This window comes from Peromyscus eremicus, chromosome 18, assembly GCF_949786415.1.
Source record: "Peromyscus eremicus chromosome 18, PerEre_H2_v1, whole genome shotgun sequence".
Lineage (NCBI taxonomy): Eukaryota > Metazoa > Chordata > Mammalia > Rodentia > Cricetidae > Peromyscus > Peromyscus eremicus.
This window is the reverse complement of record NC_081434.1, coordinates 21,003,067-21,020,200: the sequence shown is the minus strand read 5'-3', so window position 1 is coordinate 21,020,200 and position 17,134 is coordinate 21,003,067. Positions and strand designations below refer to the sequence as shown.

General features: G+C 40.3%; 1 protein-coding gene across 1 annotated transcript in view; it reads right to left on the bottom strand.

The window, feature by feature from the left end:
• Ptprq (protein tyrosine phosphatase receptor type Q) overlaps nucleotides 1–17,134 on the bottom strand; it is a 180,351-nt gene that overhangs the window by 127,412 nt on the left and 35,805 nt on the right. The window contains exons 15-16 of the mRNA XM_059245319.1: nucleotides 4,674–4,856; nucleotides 3,863–3,964 (exon numbers count right to left, since the gene is read on the bottom strand). Of these exons, the coding sequence (XP_059101302.1) occupies nucleotides 3,863–3,964; nucleotides 4,674–4,856 (285 nt within the window). The remainder of the gene's footprint in view (nucleotides 1–3,862; nucleotides 3,965–4,673; nucleotides 4,857–17,134) is intronic.

Sequence of the window (17,134 nt, the reverse complement as noted above, 5' to 3'; positions counted from 1 at the left end):
TTTGTGTTTACTTTTAGAGAAAAGGATGCCAGTCACCAACTGGAAGTGATTTAGATACAAACATCCAACAATCCACATTTTTACTCCAAAATAAACTTTAAGATTCTTGGGAAGAATGCCAGAAAAATACATATATGCCCAAAGTATTAATATATTTTATATATACAATATTATATATTAATATATAATATATTATAATATTTATTACTACTTTGGGCATTTCTATTATCAAATACAATACAGAAAAACTAAACTTTAGGCCAACAATAGTGGCCAGCAGATAAAGTCACTAGTTGCCAAGCTTAGTATCCTGAGTTCAATTCCCAGAACCTACATGACAGTAAGAAATAATTCACTCCCAAGAGTTAACCTCAGACTTCCAATGAGTACAACACACACAGATGTGAACATATACACATATACACACTAAATATAGTAGAAACGAAAAATAAATGAAGTGAACATATACACACATACACACTAAATACAGTAGAAACTAAAAATAAATGAAGTGAACATATACACACATACACACTAAATATAGTAGAAACTAAAAATAAGTGAATTTTTAAAAATTAAGATCTTTTACAGCATAATCAATTCAGCCTGTCAGATCATCAGAACACACGAAGGGTCTTCCACTGACATGATCTCACCTCACTCATACCTTCTTCACTCAACTTCCTTCAGGTCCCCGCTTAAACATAATGCTTAGCTCTATTTTCCCAGATGCCCTGGAGTAATATAACCTCCTCTTTATTCCTAGTGAATAATTTTTGGAAGCACTTCTACCAGTAATTAAAAGTACACAAATTACTTGTTTATATACTTGTCAACTATAGGTCACTTCTACACTGAAAACTCTCTGAGTTGAAATGTCTAACTCAGCAAAGTCAACTTCCCCAGGCCATTTGTCATTTGCTGAATTTTTTTAGGAAGGCAGAAGGAATTTTTATTTATTATTTATTTATTTATTTATTTATTTATTTATTTATTTAATTTTGCAATACAATTCAGTTCTACATATCAGCCACAGATTCCTTGTTCTCCCCCCTCCCGCCCCCTCACCTTCCCCCAGCCCACCCCCCATTCCCACCTCCTCCAGGAATTTTTTGTCTATCTCTCTCTTCCTCAGTGAATATACAATTGGGCCAAGAATTCAGATGAACATTTGCCTTGACAACCGATTTTTAATGACCTGAGTGACCCCACATGATAATAAGAATTGCATTTACAGGCCATCCATTTTAAGTAAACAAGAAGTCAGGCAGCACTCCCCTTTAATCCCTAAGCAGGCAGGATCTCTGTTTGTTCAAAGCCAAACTAGGGAACAGAGCCAAGTGTGGTGACACATGCCTTTAATTCCAGTACCAACCATAGAGACCTGGAGGTCTATACAGAGAGACAGACAGTGACAGAGCTGTGTAGGAAGAAGAAATGATGTAGCTGGGCTAAGAGCCAATGAGAGGGCAGAAAAGCAAGGCATATAAGCTTGGGTAGATAGGAAGCTGTGCTCTTTGGAAGCTTTGGAGTTGGTGAGGTGAGGTTAGCTGGTGGCTTTCATATATCCCTGATCTCTCTAAGGCTTTAACCAAAAAAAAAAAAAAAAAAAAAAAAAGAATTGCTTTTACATAGAAAGCCAGTTATTGGGCTGGAGAGATGCCTCAGCGGTGAAGAGCACTGGCTGCTCTACCAGAGGTCATGAGTTCAATTCCCAGCAACTGCTCACAACCATCTATAGTAGGATCTAATGCCTTCCTCTGGCATAAAGGCATACATGCAGATGGAGCACTCATATCCATAAAATAAATAAATAAATCTTTTTTAAAAGCCAATTGTGTCAAAATATATAACATATAAAGCATAAACTCCAAAAACTATTCCAAAGCATGTCTCTCAGAGTGATTTTTAATGATCTTTAATATGTGCCTGTGTTTTGTTGAAGTATCAATGCAAAGTGATCTCAGCAATATGGTTGATTTTACTCAGGTTTGGAAAATACATGAGTAAATGTTTAATATTATTCTGCTGACCACCAGGAGAGAAACCTGGACACCAACCTAGCCACAAAACCTTTGATCTATAATCTGCCCTGCCTACAAGATGTGCTGGGGCAATGGTGGCCCAGAACTTGTGGAGGTGGCCAACCAATGTCTGGTTTAAATTGTGGCCCATGCCATGAGAAGGAGCCCATGCCCTACACTGCTTGGATGTCCAGGAACTGTAGATTAGATATCCCAGAGCCCTAGGGTAGAGCCAAGCATGACTGGTTAAAAAAAAATCAATGAAATGATTCCTGATGATATTCTTCTATATTAACAGATAAGTGACTAATCCAGTTATCATCAGAGACTTTTGCTGTGGATATCTGTATGCTGTGAATGTATTGCTCTGATTGGTTAATAAATAAAGTGCTGATTGGCCAGTAGCCAGGCAGGAAGTATAGACAGGTCAAAGAGAGAGGAGAATTCTGGGAACAGGAGGGCTGAGTCAGGAGATGCTGCCAGCCACCGCCATGAGAAGCAAGATGTAAAGGCAGAACTGGGAAAAGGCACCAAGCCACATAGCTAAACATAAATAAGAATCATGGGTTAGTTTAAATGTAAGAGCTAGTCAGTGGTAGGCCTGAGCTAATGGCTGAGCAGTTTAATTAATATAAGTCTCTCTGTGCTGACTTGGGACCGAGCAGCTGCGGGACTGGCAGGTGAGAGAGATTTGTCCTGACCATGGGCTAGGCAGGACCAGGAAAACTTCAGCTACAGACTTTCTCCTTCAGCAGATAGGAGCGGGTACAGAGACCCAGAGCCAGACATTGCACAGAGAGAGAGTCTAAATTGGAGGTCTCCATCTGGTCCCTCCCCTTGGAGACCAGGGAACCCCATGGAAGGGGAGCACTATGAGTCAGAGGGGATGAAGGACACCAGGAGAACATGGCCCACTGAATCAACTAAGCAGGGCTCACATCAGGGAGACTGATGTGGCAAGCACAGGATCTGCAAGGGTCTGCACCAGGTCTTCTTGGTATATGATATGGCTGTTGGCTTGATGTTTTTGTGGAACTCCTAACAGTGGGAGTGGGTGTGTCTCTGACTCTTTTGCCTGCTCTTGGGACTCTTTTCCTCCTATTGGGTTGCCTTATGCAGCTTTGGTGTGAGGGCTTTTGCCTTGTCTTAATGTATCTTGTGTTATATATTGGTTCTTGTCTCTTGGAGGCCTGTTCTTTTTTGAAAAGAAATGAAAGAGGAGCAGATGTGGGGGAAGGAGGGGTGGGGGGAGCTTAGAAGAGTGAAGGGAGGGGAAACTGTGGTCAGGATATGTTGTATGAGAGAAGAATCTATTTTTGATTAAAAAAGAGTATTAACATTCATTGGTAGCATATTGGCTAATAACTAAAGAAATCTAAAACAATACCCTGAATGTATTAATAAGCTAATCCTAATACTTTAAGACATGTTGAAAGTTATATAAACTATACTCCAAAACTTCTGTAAATGTCATAAAAATGCTGAACACTGTTGGGTTATAATATTCACACTATTCAACCTAAATCTTGGGTCTTAAAAACTCCCATAAAGTTGTTATTTAAATTTACCTAGTACAGTTGGCTTCAAAGGCAAAAAAAGAAGACTGTTTCTGGTTTTTCTCAATGTAAATCTAACTTTTGTAGCTGCTCGTACAATGTAACAGTGAAATCTCTCTATAATACCAGTGCTGTGCATAGTTGATAGTTTAGATAAAAGGAATTTTTACACTAGGTTTCATTCTGTATATGTCTCCAATCTATGGTCACATTACCCCACTCTCATCTCTACGGGTTCCCTGAAATGTTAACAAAGTGTATCAGTATACATGGCAGTCTTACCGTCTTCTTCAGTCAGTATGCTTATCGGCATACTCCGAACTCCTTCACCTTTGAGTGTACTAGCAGACACCTCGATCACATAATGGGTATATTTCTTCAGTCCTAGGCAGAAATAAAGTAGATAAATTAACGCAGAGAATATATATCCTTTAGCAATATGCAGTAGGTAAACAATTAAAACAACTCTCAATTCAACACTCTTTCAAAAGTAAGAGCTAAATAAACTTGGATTGATTAGCAGTCTAAAAGTCCTAACCTAGGGCTGTGGAGATGAGATGGGGTAAATAATAGCTGTGTAATCCTGGGGACCTTAGTTTGAATTCTCAATAAAGGTAAGTATAGTACTGTGTAACTGTAACCCCAGTGTTCCCAAGGTGAGATGGGAGGTACACACAGGAGAATACACAGAAGCTCACAGGCTGTCTAACCTGGCACATTCAGGCTAGAGGCAAACAGCAAAGAGATCCTACCTCAAACAAGGAGGCAGATGAGCACAAACACCTGGGATTGTCTTCTAACCTCCACATGTGTGCAGTCACACACACACACACACACACACACACACACACACACACACACACACCATGCACACACAAAAAAATCTCATCTGTTGATGAACAAGATATACGACACTGTAGAAAATACCAGACCTGGTGTATTTTCATGTATTCCCACTTTGTTTTGCTAAAAAGAATTCTTATTCCTGGTATGTAAATAATCACAATTAAGTTATTTTAACATGTTAGGTTAATATTTTCCGGCCATGCTGTCAATATAAAGGGAAATATCAAACAGCAGAATGATATGTTACCTCTAATGTTCTGAGTCAGAGAGGTCGTGTTTATAATTTTTGCCTCATTGCCATTACTTCTCTTGAGGTAAATTGTGTACTTTTGTATGATTCCATTTGGACTGCTTGGAGGAAGGAAGGATATCTCAATCTCTCCTGAGGAAATGTTTTTGTAAGTAATATTTTCTGGTGCACTATCAGGCACTGGGGAAAAAAATTAAAGATGTGTTTTTATAAAACAAATGCACCCTAAAAAGAAAGGATATCTCAATCTTTCCCGAGGAAATGTTTTTGTAAGTAACATTTTCTGGTGCACTATCAGATACTGGGGAAAAAATTTAAAATGTGATTTTATAAAAACAAATACACCCTAAAAGTTCTTGACTAAAAGTTTCACATTATTGCAAGAAGATATTTAAATGCAAACACTAGACACAGGTTGACAGTGCTATACAACCTAACAGAGTGAGGTACACGGAAACCATAGCAACTAACAACAGTAGAGGGTGAAAAGTCATCTCAAAGGAAAATACAAGCTATGATTCTGGAGTTTCAAATTGATATTTTTATTTTCACACAATGAACACATTATTGAATCTCAATATAACTTGAGTCACTTTAACCTGAAAGAGAATTCACGATCTTCTATTTGTGCAAACACACACAAGGTAAAAGCAGAAAATTGGGCTCCCACTTAAACATCAACGGATAGAACCCATGTTTGAAGTTAAAATCAATGTTCTGGTTAAGTTTGCCACTCAAAGGGTCACTTCTTAGAAAAACAAAACAAAACAACAACCTCATATTTAAAAAAAAGAGCACTTAATCAAGTACTTTGTTCTAATACTTAATAATAAATTGACTGTAAGGATATCCTTTATTAAAAGACTTTGGACTGTACTAAGCTAAACACTGTTGCACAAAGGAGAAGCAAAAATTGTTCTGAAATGATTTTGACCTTCACTTTCAATACCCTTTCCAAAGATCAATAAGCTAGTTTGGCCCAAAACAGAATCAATGAAAAAGCAAGCAGCTGTCTTGATTGTTCCTAGGTTCTGGAGAGCATGCCTGAACCTGCCATCTCCTGTCATTGGTGACTACCCTAATTGTCATCAGAGAGCCTTCATCCAGTAACTGATGGAAGCAGATGCAGAGACCCACAGCCAAGCACTGGGTGGAAGACCAGGAGTCCTGATGAAGAAAGGGAGAAGGGATTATATGAGCCAGGTGGGTCAAGGTCATGACAGGGAACCCACAGAGACAGCTGGCCTGAGCATGTGGGAGCTCAGGGACTGGACCAACAGTTAGGGAGCCTGCATGGGAGTGACCTAAGCCCTCTGCATGTGGGTGACAGTTGTGTAGCTTGGTCTGTTTGTGGGACTCATAGCAGTGGAATCAGGACCTGTCCCTGGCGCTTTAACTGGCTTTTGGGAACCTATTCCCCATGCTGGGTTGCCTTGCACAACCTTGATGAAGGGGGAGGAGCTTGGTCCTGCCTTAACTTGAAGTGTCACGCTTTTTTGACACCCATGGGAGGCCTGCCTCCATTTCTGAACCCAGATGGAGGAGGAGTGAATGGGGGGGGGGGACGAGGAGGAAGCAGAAGAGAAGGGAGTAGGAGGAGAAGATAAATGAAAAAATTTTAATTAAATAAAATAATTTTAAAAAAAGAAAAAGAGAAACTATCTTGGATATGAGGCTCAGTAATATAACCTGAGAGTAAAAACACCTCTTGAGAATATAAGATATTCCTAAATAAAAGACCTGGCGTTCTGTATTCAATGGTCCCATTGTGTTGAAAGCAATGTAAAAAGTAGTTCGCATATGCATGTATTCTAATTCTGGCAATGGAGAAAATTGACAGCACCGAAGGAATACTTTACCTACAATAACTAAAACTCCATGTGACATAAAACCGTTACTAAACGAAACCAGAGAGCTGTGTGGCAGGAAGATGGTTCAGCAAGAAAAGCGTTCTCCACACAGGCATGATAACTCACACTGGGGCCCTAGAACCCATGGAAAACAGTCATGTTCGTGTTACACATCTATAATCCCAGCACTCCTACAGCAGGACAGGAGGTGGAGATGCAAAATGTCATGGAATACCAAGGGCAGCTAGCAGGCTTACAAAGTATAGCACAAACAGCCAGGAAGGCCCCGCCTCTACAAGGCAGAACCAAATCCAACTCCTGACTGTGGTCCTCTGACCTCCACAAACTTGCTAGGACATACATATATCCATTCTTACTCACATGCATCCACGAATGTGCACACACACACAAGCAAATCCAACTCCTGACTGTGGTCCTCTGACCTCCACAAACTTGCTAGGACATACATATATCCATTCTCACTCATATGCATCCACGAATGCGCGCACACACACACACACACACACACACACACACACACACACACGGGGGGGGGGACGGGTGAGGGAGGAAACTGGTACAACGTCAAACTTGCCTACAGAGTAAATGCAATGCCTTGGGAAAACTGAGGGGTAAGAAGCGCCCCTGCATGAGGAGTTGGGGCCCCCAGAAAAGCAATTACACAAGGGCCACTGTACCAGGAGTCTAGGAGCACACTGAGTTCCTCCAGGGGCATCATAGGCTTAAGGGATCAGTGGTTCCTCTACTCAGGTAAATTCATTCTCAGTGACAGGGAGGGAAAAATACCCACCACCACCCCAAGCAGAGAGGACAGAAGAAGAAAAATTATTCCTATTTGTTTGTTTGTTTGTTTGTTTGTTTTCGAGACAGGGTTTCTCTGTGTAGTTTTGGTGCCTGTCCTGGATCTCACTCTATAGACCAGGCTGGCCTCGAACTCACAGAGATTCTCCTGGCTCTGCCTCCTGAGTGCTGGGATTAAAGGCGTGCGCCGCCGCCGCTGCTGCCGCCGCCTCCGCCACCACCACCACCACCACCTGGCAAAAAGTGGTTCTTTTTGCCATTCCTCTGAGTTATGAAGTGCAAAGGATAGCTATTCTATTTCACCTTTGATGGGTGGGGGAAGTGGTCCGGTCTCGATGGGAGGTGGGGATGGAAACTGGAGGGATCTGGTGGCTGGGGGTGTGGGAGAATGGAGGGAGAGAGTACTTGGAGAAACAACTGGAATCAGGGGCATCTCGTACAATGGAAACTCCCAGGAATCTATGAGGATGACTCCATGTAAGACTCCTAGCAATGGGGGATACTGAGCCTGAACCAGCCCTCTCCTGTAAGCAGGCAAGACTTCCAGTGGAGGGATGGACACCAACCCAGCCACAAAACCTTTGACCTACAATTTGTCCTGCCTTCAAGATGTGCTGGAGTAAAGGTGGTACAGAAATTGTGGGAGTGGCCAATCAATGATTGGTCCAGCTTGTGACCTATACCATGAGAGGGAGCTCACCCCTGACACTGCCTGGAGGACCAAGACCCAGAGGCAGGATAGCCCTAGGTTAGAACCAGACTGAAAAAAAAAGTCAATGTAATGATTCCTAATGATATTTGGCTATGAGAAGTGCATTTTGTGTGTGTGTGTGTTTATTTTTTTAAGTGTTAGGGAAGAGGGAATAATGTAGTTTATTATGATTTCAAAACATACTTATACCCACAGTTATACCTATAATATGTTATTTGTGTGTGTATGTGTGTGTGTGTGCGCGCGCGCGTGTGTGTGTGTGTGTGTGTGTGTGTGTGTATTCCTAAATAAAAAATACATACAGCTCAGCCCATATAATGTGACGTGCATGTATATGAACTCAGGGCAGCCCTAACCATATTGTAAACATTTATCCTTATATCCACAGATAAGTGTTCTTCTTACCCCTCATAAAGGAAACATCTTTTTGCAGCAGATGAGTACATTTTGAAAGGAGGTATTTATCAGAAGGGAGTGCTCATGGTTGCAACAGCAATGGTTTAAAAGTTCCTTCACACAGCAGTAACAATTAGGACTACTCAAGAAAGCAGTTCAACAATGCAAGCAAAGTATCTGAACGTTATTGCATTTTATGGTCCTATTATAAGATTTTTCTCCCCAAAGAAAGGAATTTAATCTTTTATTATTGATATTCTAAATATAATAGACATAAAATTCCTACTTACAAACATAGTAGAGTAATAAAATTCAGAAACGCCTGAAAGCATGGATTTTCCCTTGTAGTGGGTAGCCATTCCAACCTTGATCTGGAAGTTCCAACCCCCATTGAGGCTTCTGTAACTGTCATGCCTACAAGGCGGGACCAAGAGAGGACCTTGAAGACCCAAGATCCAGATGCACCTTCTCTCTTGGTTCCTGGACCCTGGACGCTGGAGGTAGACGGAGCAGAGTTCTCCAGAGAACACCGGCAGACTTCACTGCGTCTTTCCCAGACCCTGCAACCTATCTATCCCTTCATTTGTAAGTTACGCCACTAAATAAACCTCCCTTTTAACTACATGGAGTGGCCTTAATAATTTCACCAATATTCCCTCAGTGTTTTTTCAGTTATAGGTGCTTATTTGTAGTTAAGGCATTAGGAGAAAACCTGATGCAAGAATGTAAAACTTTGATAAAATATTGTAATTTAATACATAGATATCAGTAGCAATACATACCAATTACAACTCTATCTTCCCTTCCTAAGAATTCTAAATTCTTTAGTTCCGTCCCAACCCAATCTGCTGCAGTGACAACAATCCTCAGCAACCACCTTAACTGCTTCTGTCATTCTCTGTATCTGAGTAAAGGTTTAAATTGGCTGAGAACATGAGCCCCAAGGATTCTCAGCTACTGGATTTGCTTTTCTTTCATAATCCTGACAGCACTAGGGTCTAAGACCTGGGAAGCTATATTTATGCCTCCTCTCTTCTGTATACAGTCATTTTCTATTTTCTTCTTCCTGAAGGATCACAGATCCTTTACAATCCTATTCCATCAGATATTGCTTCATTCCTAAATCACATTACTTAAATAGGCTGCATTGTTTTCCTTAACCACTTCTCCAAAAATCTTAAGGACCTTTACCACCCAGGGAAACTAGCTCTTTCTCTACCACTTTTAGATTGTCAACATCCACACAATTGATGCATGTAATCCCTTGAACCCTGCATCCCTTGATCTCTTTAACTCTGATAATATTTTCTTCCACTTCATCTTAAACCTGGCTTTCATAGCAACACCTGGGACTTCGTGATTACCAATGATAGTCAATCTTCCTCCATTTGTCTACCACCTCCTGCCTTTGCAGGCTACTGACTCTCATACTCCTAATTCAAAAATTCTCTGTCTTTCATCAAGTTTTCATTGTCCATTGTCTTTGGTGTGTCCTTAGTTCCCTACACTGAGGCTAGTTCCCAGCAGCTATTATAATCACTCCACAGCCATCTTCATCAACTCCAGCTTCTACTTTACTTTCTTGGCCAAGTCTCAATTTAGGTATAATCCAACTCTATTCAGTATGAACATTCCCGGTGTAACAGCTGCAAATGGCTACATGAAATACCTCTCCATGGGGAACAGCCTCACTTGAATTTGTACCTTGAAATTACAAGTAGATCTTTCTCATTACTGGTTGCCTACATTTCTTTTAGTTACTTCAGTCTTCTACTCTTTTATGTGCCTTTTCACCCTCCTTATCTCCCCCAAAAGGCCAATAAACTCTCCCTTCCTTATTCTAACCTGATAAGCTTATAACCCATTTCACTGATAAAGAAAAAAAAAACCAGAAGACATCTTCCTACCATAAATCTTTATAAAATGCTTACCCTCATTACTGCTTCCTAAGGCCTTCATTCTTCTTCTAGATTACATTCCCCTGGCTATTCAGACTTCACACTTCAAACGACCTAGAAATGCATGTTAACACACATGCATTGTAGTATGTATCATGGTAAGCATAAAGTCGGCCTCCGTAAAAATTTGTCCCCTCAAACATGCATGGTTTTTTTTTTCCTATCTGTCATTTAATATCTAAATTTCTTGAAATTCCACCCTCTCTTACCAGCCATGCTCTCTAAATTATAACTCCAATCAGGCACTTTCCCCAGGAATTCTGCTACATTTAAGTCAGGAATGCTGTCTATCTCTTACCACAGCATCCATTAGATGCTCTTCACTCATCAAGAACATTTGACTTAGTAAATAAGTGGCTTCTAACTGTAAATAAGTGGCAGTGGGTTTTTCTCCCACTTCATGGGTGATGGTGGCTGCTTAGATATTCATTATTTCATCTTCAGCCCCTCCAGTATCACACAGCCCAAGGTATTTTATGCTCCTTATTCTATCTTGCTCAACTCATGAGATTTCTTTTCCTTTGACTTTGTATATCAGAGCTATAGTGATACTTTCAAACTTATGGATTCTTTGAGCTTTCAATGTATTTGCCTAATTGTCCATTGACAGCCACCAACCTAGAAAGAGAATTGAACTTTCTCTTAAACAGCTGCTTCCTTGAACTTCTCCATCACAGTAAATGCCACTACCTTTCTCACAGATACTCAGATGAAAATGTTCCAGTAATCGAACTTAATTTTTTTCTCTTCCCATGTGTAACACACTCAACAGAAGCCTGCCAAAAGTGTCAATCAGATCATGTTCTTGTGTCATCATTCTCCAACAGTTTCACCTTAGCGAGAATCATTAGACTTCCTAGACTGGTACCCAGGAATCGACTCCACCTATTTCTGCCTGTCCACTCACAACTGAGAGGGCACTCTACTCCCTACCAGCTCCACACAGCATGAAGGAGACAAGCACCTCCTTCTTCAAACACAGAGCATTTCTTCCTATTTCCAAAAGTTGGCAATTTCTCCATCTGGAAAGCTTTTTTATCTTTATTTTTTCCTCATTTAATCCCACACATAGAATTATGAATATCTCTGGGTAAATAAAACCTCCCTAGTGAGAATTGTTTTCTGCCTCCCACTTAAATGAGCAGACTACCCGCTGTGACCTTTCCTCACATTCTTCACCCATTCCCAGGGGATTAAGAAGATCTTGGTGGAACACTCTGCTTTTGTCCCTTCTGTGGCCCTGCTCAGGCTTCCTTCCTACCCCACCCCATTCCTAAGTGTCAGGGCCCAAAACCTAGAAACGTATTTTGCCTGGAATCTTCAGTGGCCATGCATGGCAGGATGGGAGATGAATTTCCTACCAGGCAATGCACATTCACCACACCTTCTTAAGACTGAGTGAGAAGACAACAGACACAAAGGGGAAATCTACCCAATAAAGACAAGACCAGATATCAGCACCTAGAATCACAATCTTTCCAAACCCTGATGCCTAGGAGCCAGCATAAAAACACAATCAGTAACAGTAAGGACATAGCGTCTCCACTAGAGCACGGTAAATCTACTTCAGGAGGCCCTGCGTATTACAACATAGCTGAAGCATGATACAAACGTGTTAAAATAGCCGTGTGGGGACCCCAAGAAAGACACGGGGATCACCCAATGACGGAGAAATGCAAGAGATCTACATGAAGAGCCTGGACATGAGTGGGGGTAATGAAGGGCGAGGGTCGAGGGAAAGAGAGCTTGGGGGAGTGGGAGATCCCAGCTGGATCAACAACAGAGAGGGAGAACAAGGAATAGGAGACCATGGTAAATGAAGACCACATGAGAATAGGAAGAAGCAAAGTGCTAGAGAGGCCCACAGAAATCCACAAAGATACCCCCACAACAGACTGCTGGCAATGGTCAAGATACAGCCCGAACTGATCTACTCTGGTGATGGGATGGCCAAACACCCTAATTGTTGTGCTAGAAACCTCATCCAACTACTGAGCGATCTGGATGCAGAGATCAACGGCTAGGCCCCGGTGGAGCTCTGGGAGTCCAATTAACGAGAATGAGGAGGATTTATATGAGCGAGAATTGTTGAGACCAAGGTTGGATAAAGCTCAGGGACAAATAGCCAAATGAATGGAAACACATGAACTATGAACCAATGGCTGAGGGGTCCCCAACTGGATCAGGCACTCTGAATGGTTGAGACAGTTGATTGGCTCGATCTGTTTGGGAGGCATCCAGGCAGTGGGACCGGGTGCTGTGCTCATTACATGAGTTGGCTGTTTGAAACCTGGGGCCTATGCAGGATCGCTTGGCTCGGCCTGGGAGGAGGGGACTGGACCTACCTGGACTGAGTCTACCAGGTTGATCTCAATCCAGGGGGGAGGCTTTCCCCTGGAGGAGGTGGGAATGGGGGGTGGGCTGGGGAGAAGGTGAGGGGGGCCGGAGGGGGTAGAACAAGGGAATCCGTGGCTGATATGTAGAACTGAATTGTATTGCAAAATAAAAAAAAAAAAAAATAGCCGTGTGGATACAATAGAGGTCATTAAACAGGAATTGAATAAAATCTCTTCTCAGTTTAGTGTTGGAAAGAGAATTAAACCTTAAGAGTACTGAAAAAATAAAATAAAATTTGAGACATGTTTCAGACAATAAAAAAAAAAATCTCTTAAATCTATGAAATCCAGACATGCCTCGGCTGAGTCTACCAGACTGGGCTGACTCCCCAGGAGGAGACCTTGCCTTGGAGGAGGTGGGAATGGGGGGTGGGTTGGGGGGGGAGGGCTGGGAGGTGGGAGGAGGGAGGAGGGAGGAAGGCTGATATGTGAAATTAATTATAAAATAAAAATATTAAATAAAAAATAAAATAATTTAGATGATTTTAAAAAAAGAAATCTATGAAATCACAAACAAACAGTAAAAGGAAATAATTAACACAGCTCAAGAGCTAAAAATGGAAATAGAATCAACAAAGAAAACCCAAACTGAGGGAAATCTGGAAATGAAAAATTTAGGAACTGGAACAGGAACCTCAGAGGCAAGTTTCACCAGCAGAATACAACAGATGGAAGAGAAAAATCTCAGGCATTGAAAACACAATAGAAAAAATGGGTACCTCAGTCAAAGAAAATGTCAAATCTAAAAAAGCCTGGCACAAAACATCCAGAAAATTTGGGACACTAAGCAAAGACAAAATGTAAGAATAGTAGAGGAAAGAGAGGAATCCCAGCTCAAAAGCTCAGAAAATATTTTCAACAAAATTATAGAAGAAAATTTTACTGACCCAAAGAAGGAGCCGTCTATCAAAGTACAAGAAGCAAACACAACACCAAATGCAAGTCCCCTTGTGATATAATAATCAAAACAATAAACATACAGAACAAAGAGAGAATGTTAAAAGCTGCAACAGAGGAAACACACACACACACACATACACACATACACACACCAACAGAAAAGAAAAATAATCAATAAACATTGCTAACTGATATCTCTCAACATCAATGGTCTCAAAGTACCCAATAAAAAGACACAGAATAACACAATGGATGTGAAAACAAGATCCAAATTTCTGTTGCATCCAAGAAACATACCTCAATAGCAGGGATAGACATCTCTTCTGGGGAAAAGATATTTTAAGAAAATACAACTAAGAAGCAAGCTGATGTAGCCATTTTAATATCTGACAAAATGGCTTCAAACCAAAACCAATCAGAAGAGATAGGGAAGGACACTACATACTTACCAAAGGAAAAATATCCCAAGATGACATTGTTATTCTTAACATCCATGTACCTCACAAGGATACCCAAGTTCATCAAAGAAACACTACTATAGCTTAAATCACATATTGACCCCTACACACTGATAGTGGGAGACTTCATCTCACTCTCACTAACAGACAGGTCATCCAGACAAAAATTAAACAGAAAGAGAAAATGCCAGAAATAACTGAAATTATAAACAAATGGATATAACAGGTATCTACAGAACAATTCACCTGAACACAACATAGTATACCTCCTTCTCAGCATCACATGGACTTTCTCCAAAAATGGACTACATATTCAGACACAAATCAAGTCTCAAGTGATACAAGAAAATTGAAATAACTCCTTGCATTCTATCAGACCACCACAGATTAAAGCTGGATATCAACAACAACAGGAAAAAAAAAAACCTTGCAAACTCATGGAATATGGACAACTCATTACTGAATAAAACATGGATCAAGAAAGAAATTATGATAGACGTTAAAGACTTTTGAGATAAATAAAAATGAATACACAACATAACCAAGCTCATGGGACAGACAGAGAAGGTGACTCTAAGAGGCAAGTTCATGACACTAAGTGCCTACACAAAGAAAAACGAAAGGGAGCGATCTCATACTAGTAACTTAACAGCACACTTGGAAGCTCTAGATCAAAAACAAGACACACCCCAAAGGAGTAGATGACAAGGAATAAGATCAGGGCTAAAATCAATATAATAGAAACAACGGCAAAAAGAAAAAAACAATGCAAAAAAATCAATAAAACAAAGAGTTGGTTCTTTGAGAGAATCAATATGATTGACAAACCCTTATACAAATTCACTAAAAAAAAAGAGAGGGAGTATCCAAATTAACAAAATTAGAAATGAAAAGGGGACAACAACAGACACCAAGGAAATCCAGAGAATCAGAAGGAGATACGTTTAAAACCTATACTCCACCAAATTGGAAATAAAAAAGGATAATATTTTCAATACATACCACTTATTAAAGTTAAATCAAAATCAGAGAAGCAATTTAAATAGACATGTAGCCCCTATTGAAATAGATGCTGTAATTAAAGTCTCCCAAACCCAAAGTCCAGGGCCACATGGTTTTAGCACAAAATTCTACCAGCTTTCCAATGAAGAGTTAATGCCAATACTCCTAAAATTATTCCACAAAATCCAAACAGAAGGAACAGTGTCCAGTTTGTGTTACAAGCCCACAGTCACCCTGGTAGCCAAACCACATAAAACCCAACAAAGAAATAGAATTATGGACCAATTCCCCTTATAAACATAGATGAAAACACTCTCAATTGCAAACCAAATCCAAGAACACATGAGAAAGATCATCTACTATGATCGAGTAGGCTTCATCCCAAAGATGCAAGGATAGTTCAATAGATGAAAATCCGCAAATGTAATCCACCATATAAACAAACTGAAAGAAAAAAAACCCACATGATCATCTCACTAGATGCAGAAAAGGCCTTTGACAAAATCCAACTCCCCACTAAAATAAAAGTCCTGCAGAGATTAGGGATACAAGGAACATACCTCAATATAATAAAGGCAATTGACAGCAAGTCTATAGCCAACATTAAATTAAGAGGAGAGAGATTCAAAACAATTTGTTGTTCGAATCTTAGGTGGTCTTTTAATTAAAATACCCAGAGCCAGATATTGGAGTGAAAGCTGAAAGATCAGAGAAGCAGAGCAAGCCACAGCCACCACCTATTACCTCACCAACCCCACAAATCCTCTGACTGAAATCCTCAGTCTTCACCTGAAAGGGTCTCTGCTGAACTTATATACCTTTCTCCACCCTGCCATCACTTCCTGGGATTAAAGGCCTCTGTGCTTCCCAGTACTGGGATTAATGGTGTGTGCCACCACTGCCTGGCTTTATTTCCAGTGTGGCCTTGAACTCACAGAGATCCAGACAGATCTCTGCCTCCCAAGTGATAGGATTAAGGGTATGTGCCACCACTGTTTGGCCTCTATGTCTAACCTAGTGGCTGGCTCTGTCCTCTGATCCCCAGGCAAGTTTATTATAGTATACAATATATCACTACAACAATTCCACTAAAATAAGGAATAAGATAACGTTGTCCACTCTCTTCATACCAATTCACTGCACTAGTTGAAGTCTTAGCTAGAGTAATAAGAACTGAAAGAGATCAAGAGGATACAAATAGGGAAGGAAGAAGTCAAAGTAACATTATTTGAAGATGTTATGATAGTATGCAGAAGTGACCCTAAAAATTCCACTAAAGGAATTTTTAGCAACTAATGGTTGCAGAGAGAGGGAAAATTAGTCTTCCTCAAGCATGACTCCCCTAATTAATTATCCAACATCAAGAGGTTATTCCTGAAATCATGTAGATACAAGCAACACTAAATAGACTCAACTGGTTATATTTATATATTTATACTTGTGTGTGTGTATGTGTGTGTGTGTGTGTGTGTGTGTGTGTAAAACAATAATAATCAATGGAAAACAGGCTATGAATTTGAGAAGAGTAAGGGGTTGGTGCATGATTGGAGTAGGAGAAAGGAGAAATGGGAAGGTTTTCAGGTAGTAAAAGGAAGAGGAGAAATGATATACTTTTCCTTTTTATAGATTATAATTTAATTATAACATTTCTCCCTTCCCCTTTTCCTTCCTAACCTTACTGTATATCCCTCTCTACTCTCCTTCAAATTCATTGCCTTTTTTCTCACTAATATATGTATAGGTAATATATCACATGAATATATAATATATTATAATATTATATATATATATAGATATATATTCCTAACCTGTTCAGTCCATATAATGCTACCTGTATGTATGTTTTCAGGACTGTCCAGTCTGAAAACATACAGACTGTCCAATCGGTCTACTCTGTCCTGAAGAAGACCACCTTCTGCACTCCCAGCTTTCCACGGTTTCCTTTAGTTCTTCAGGTAGGGTTG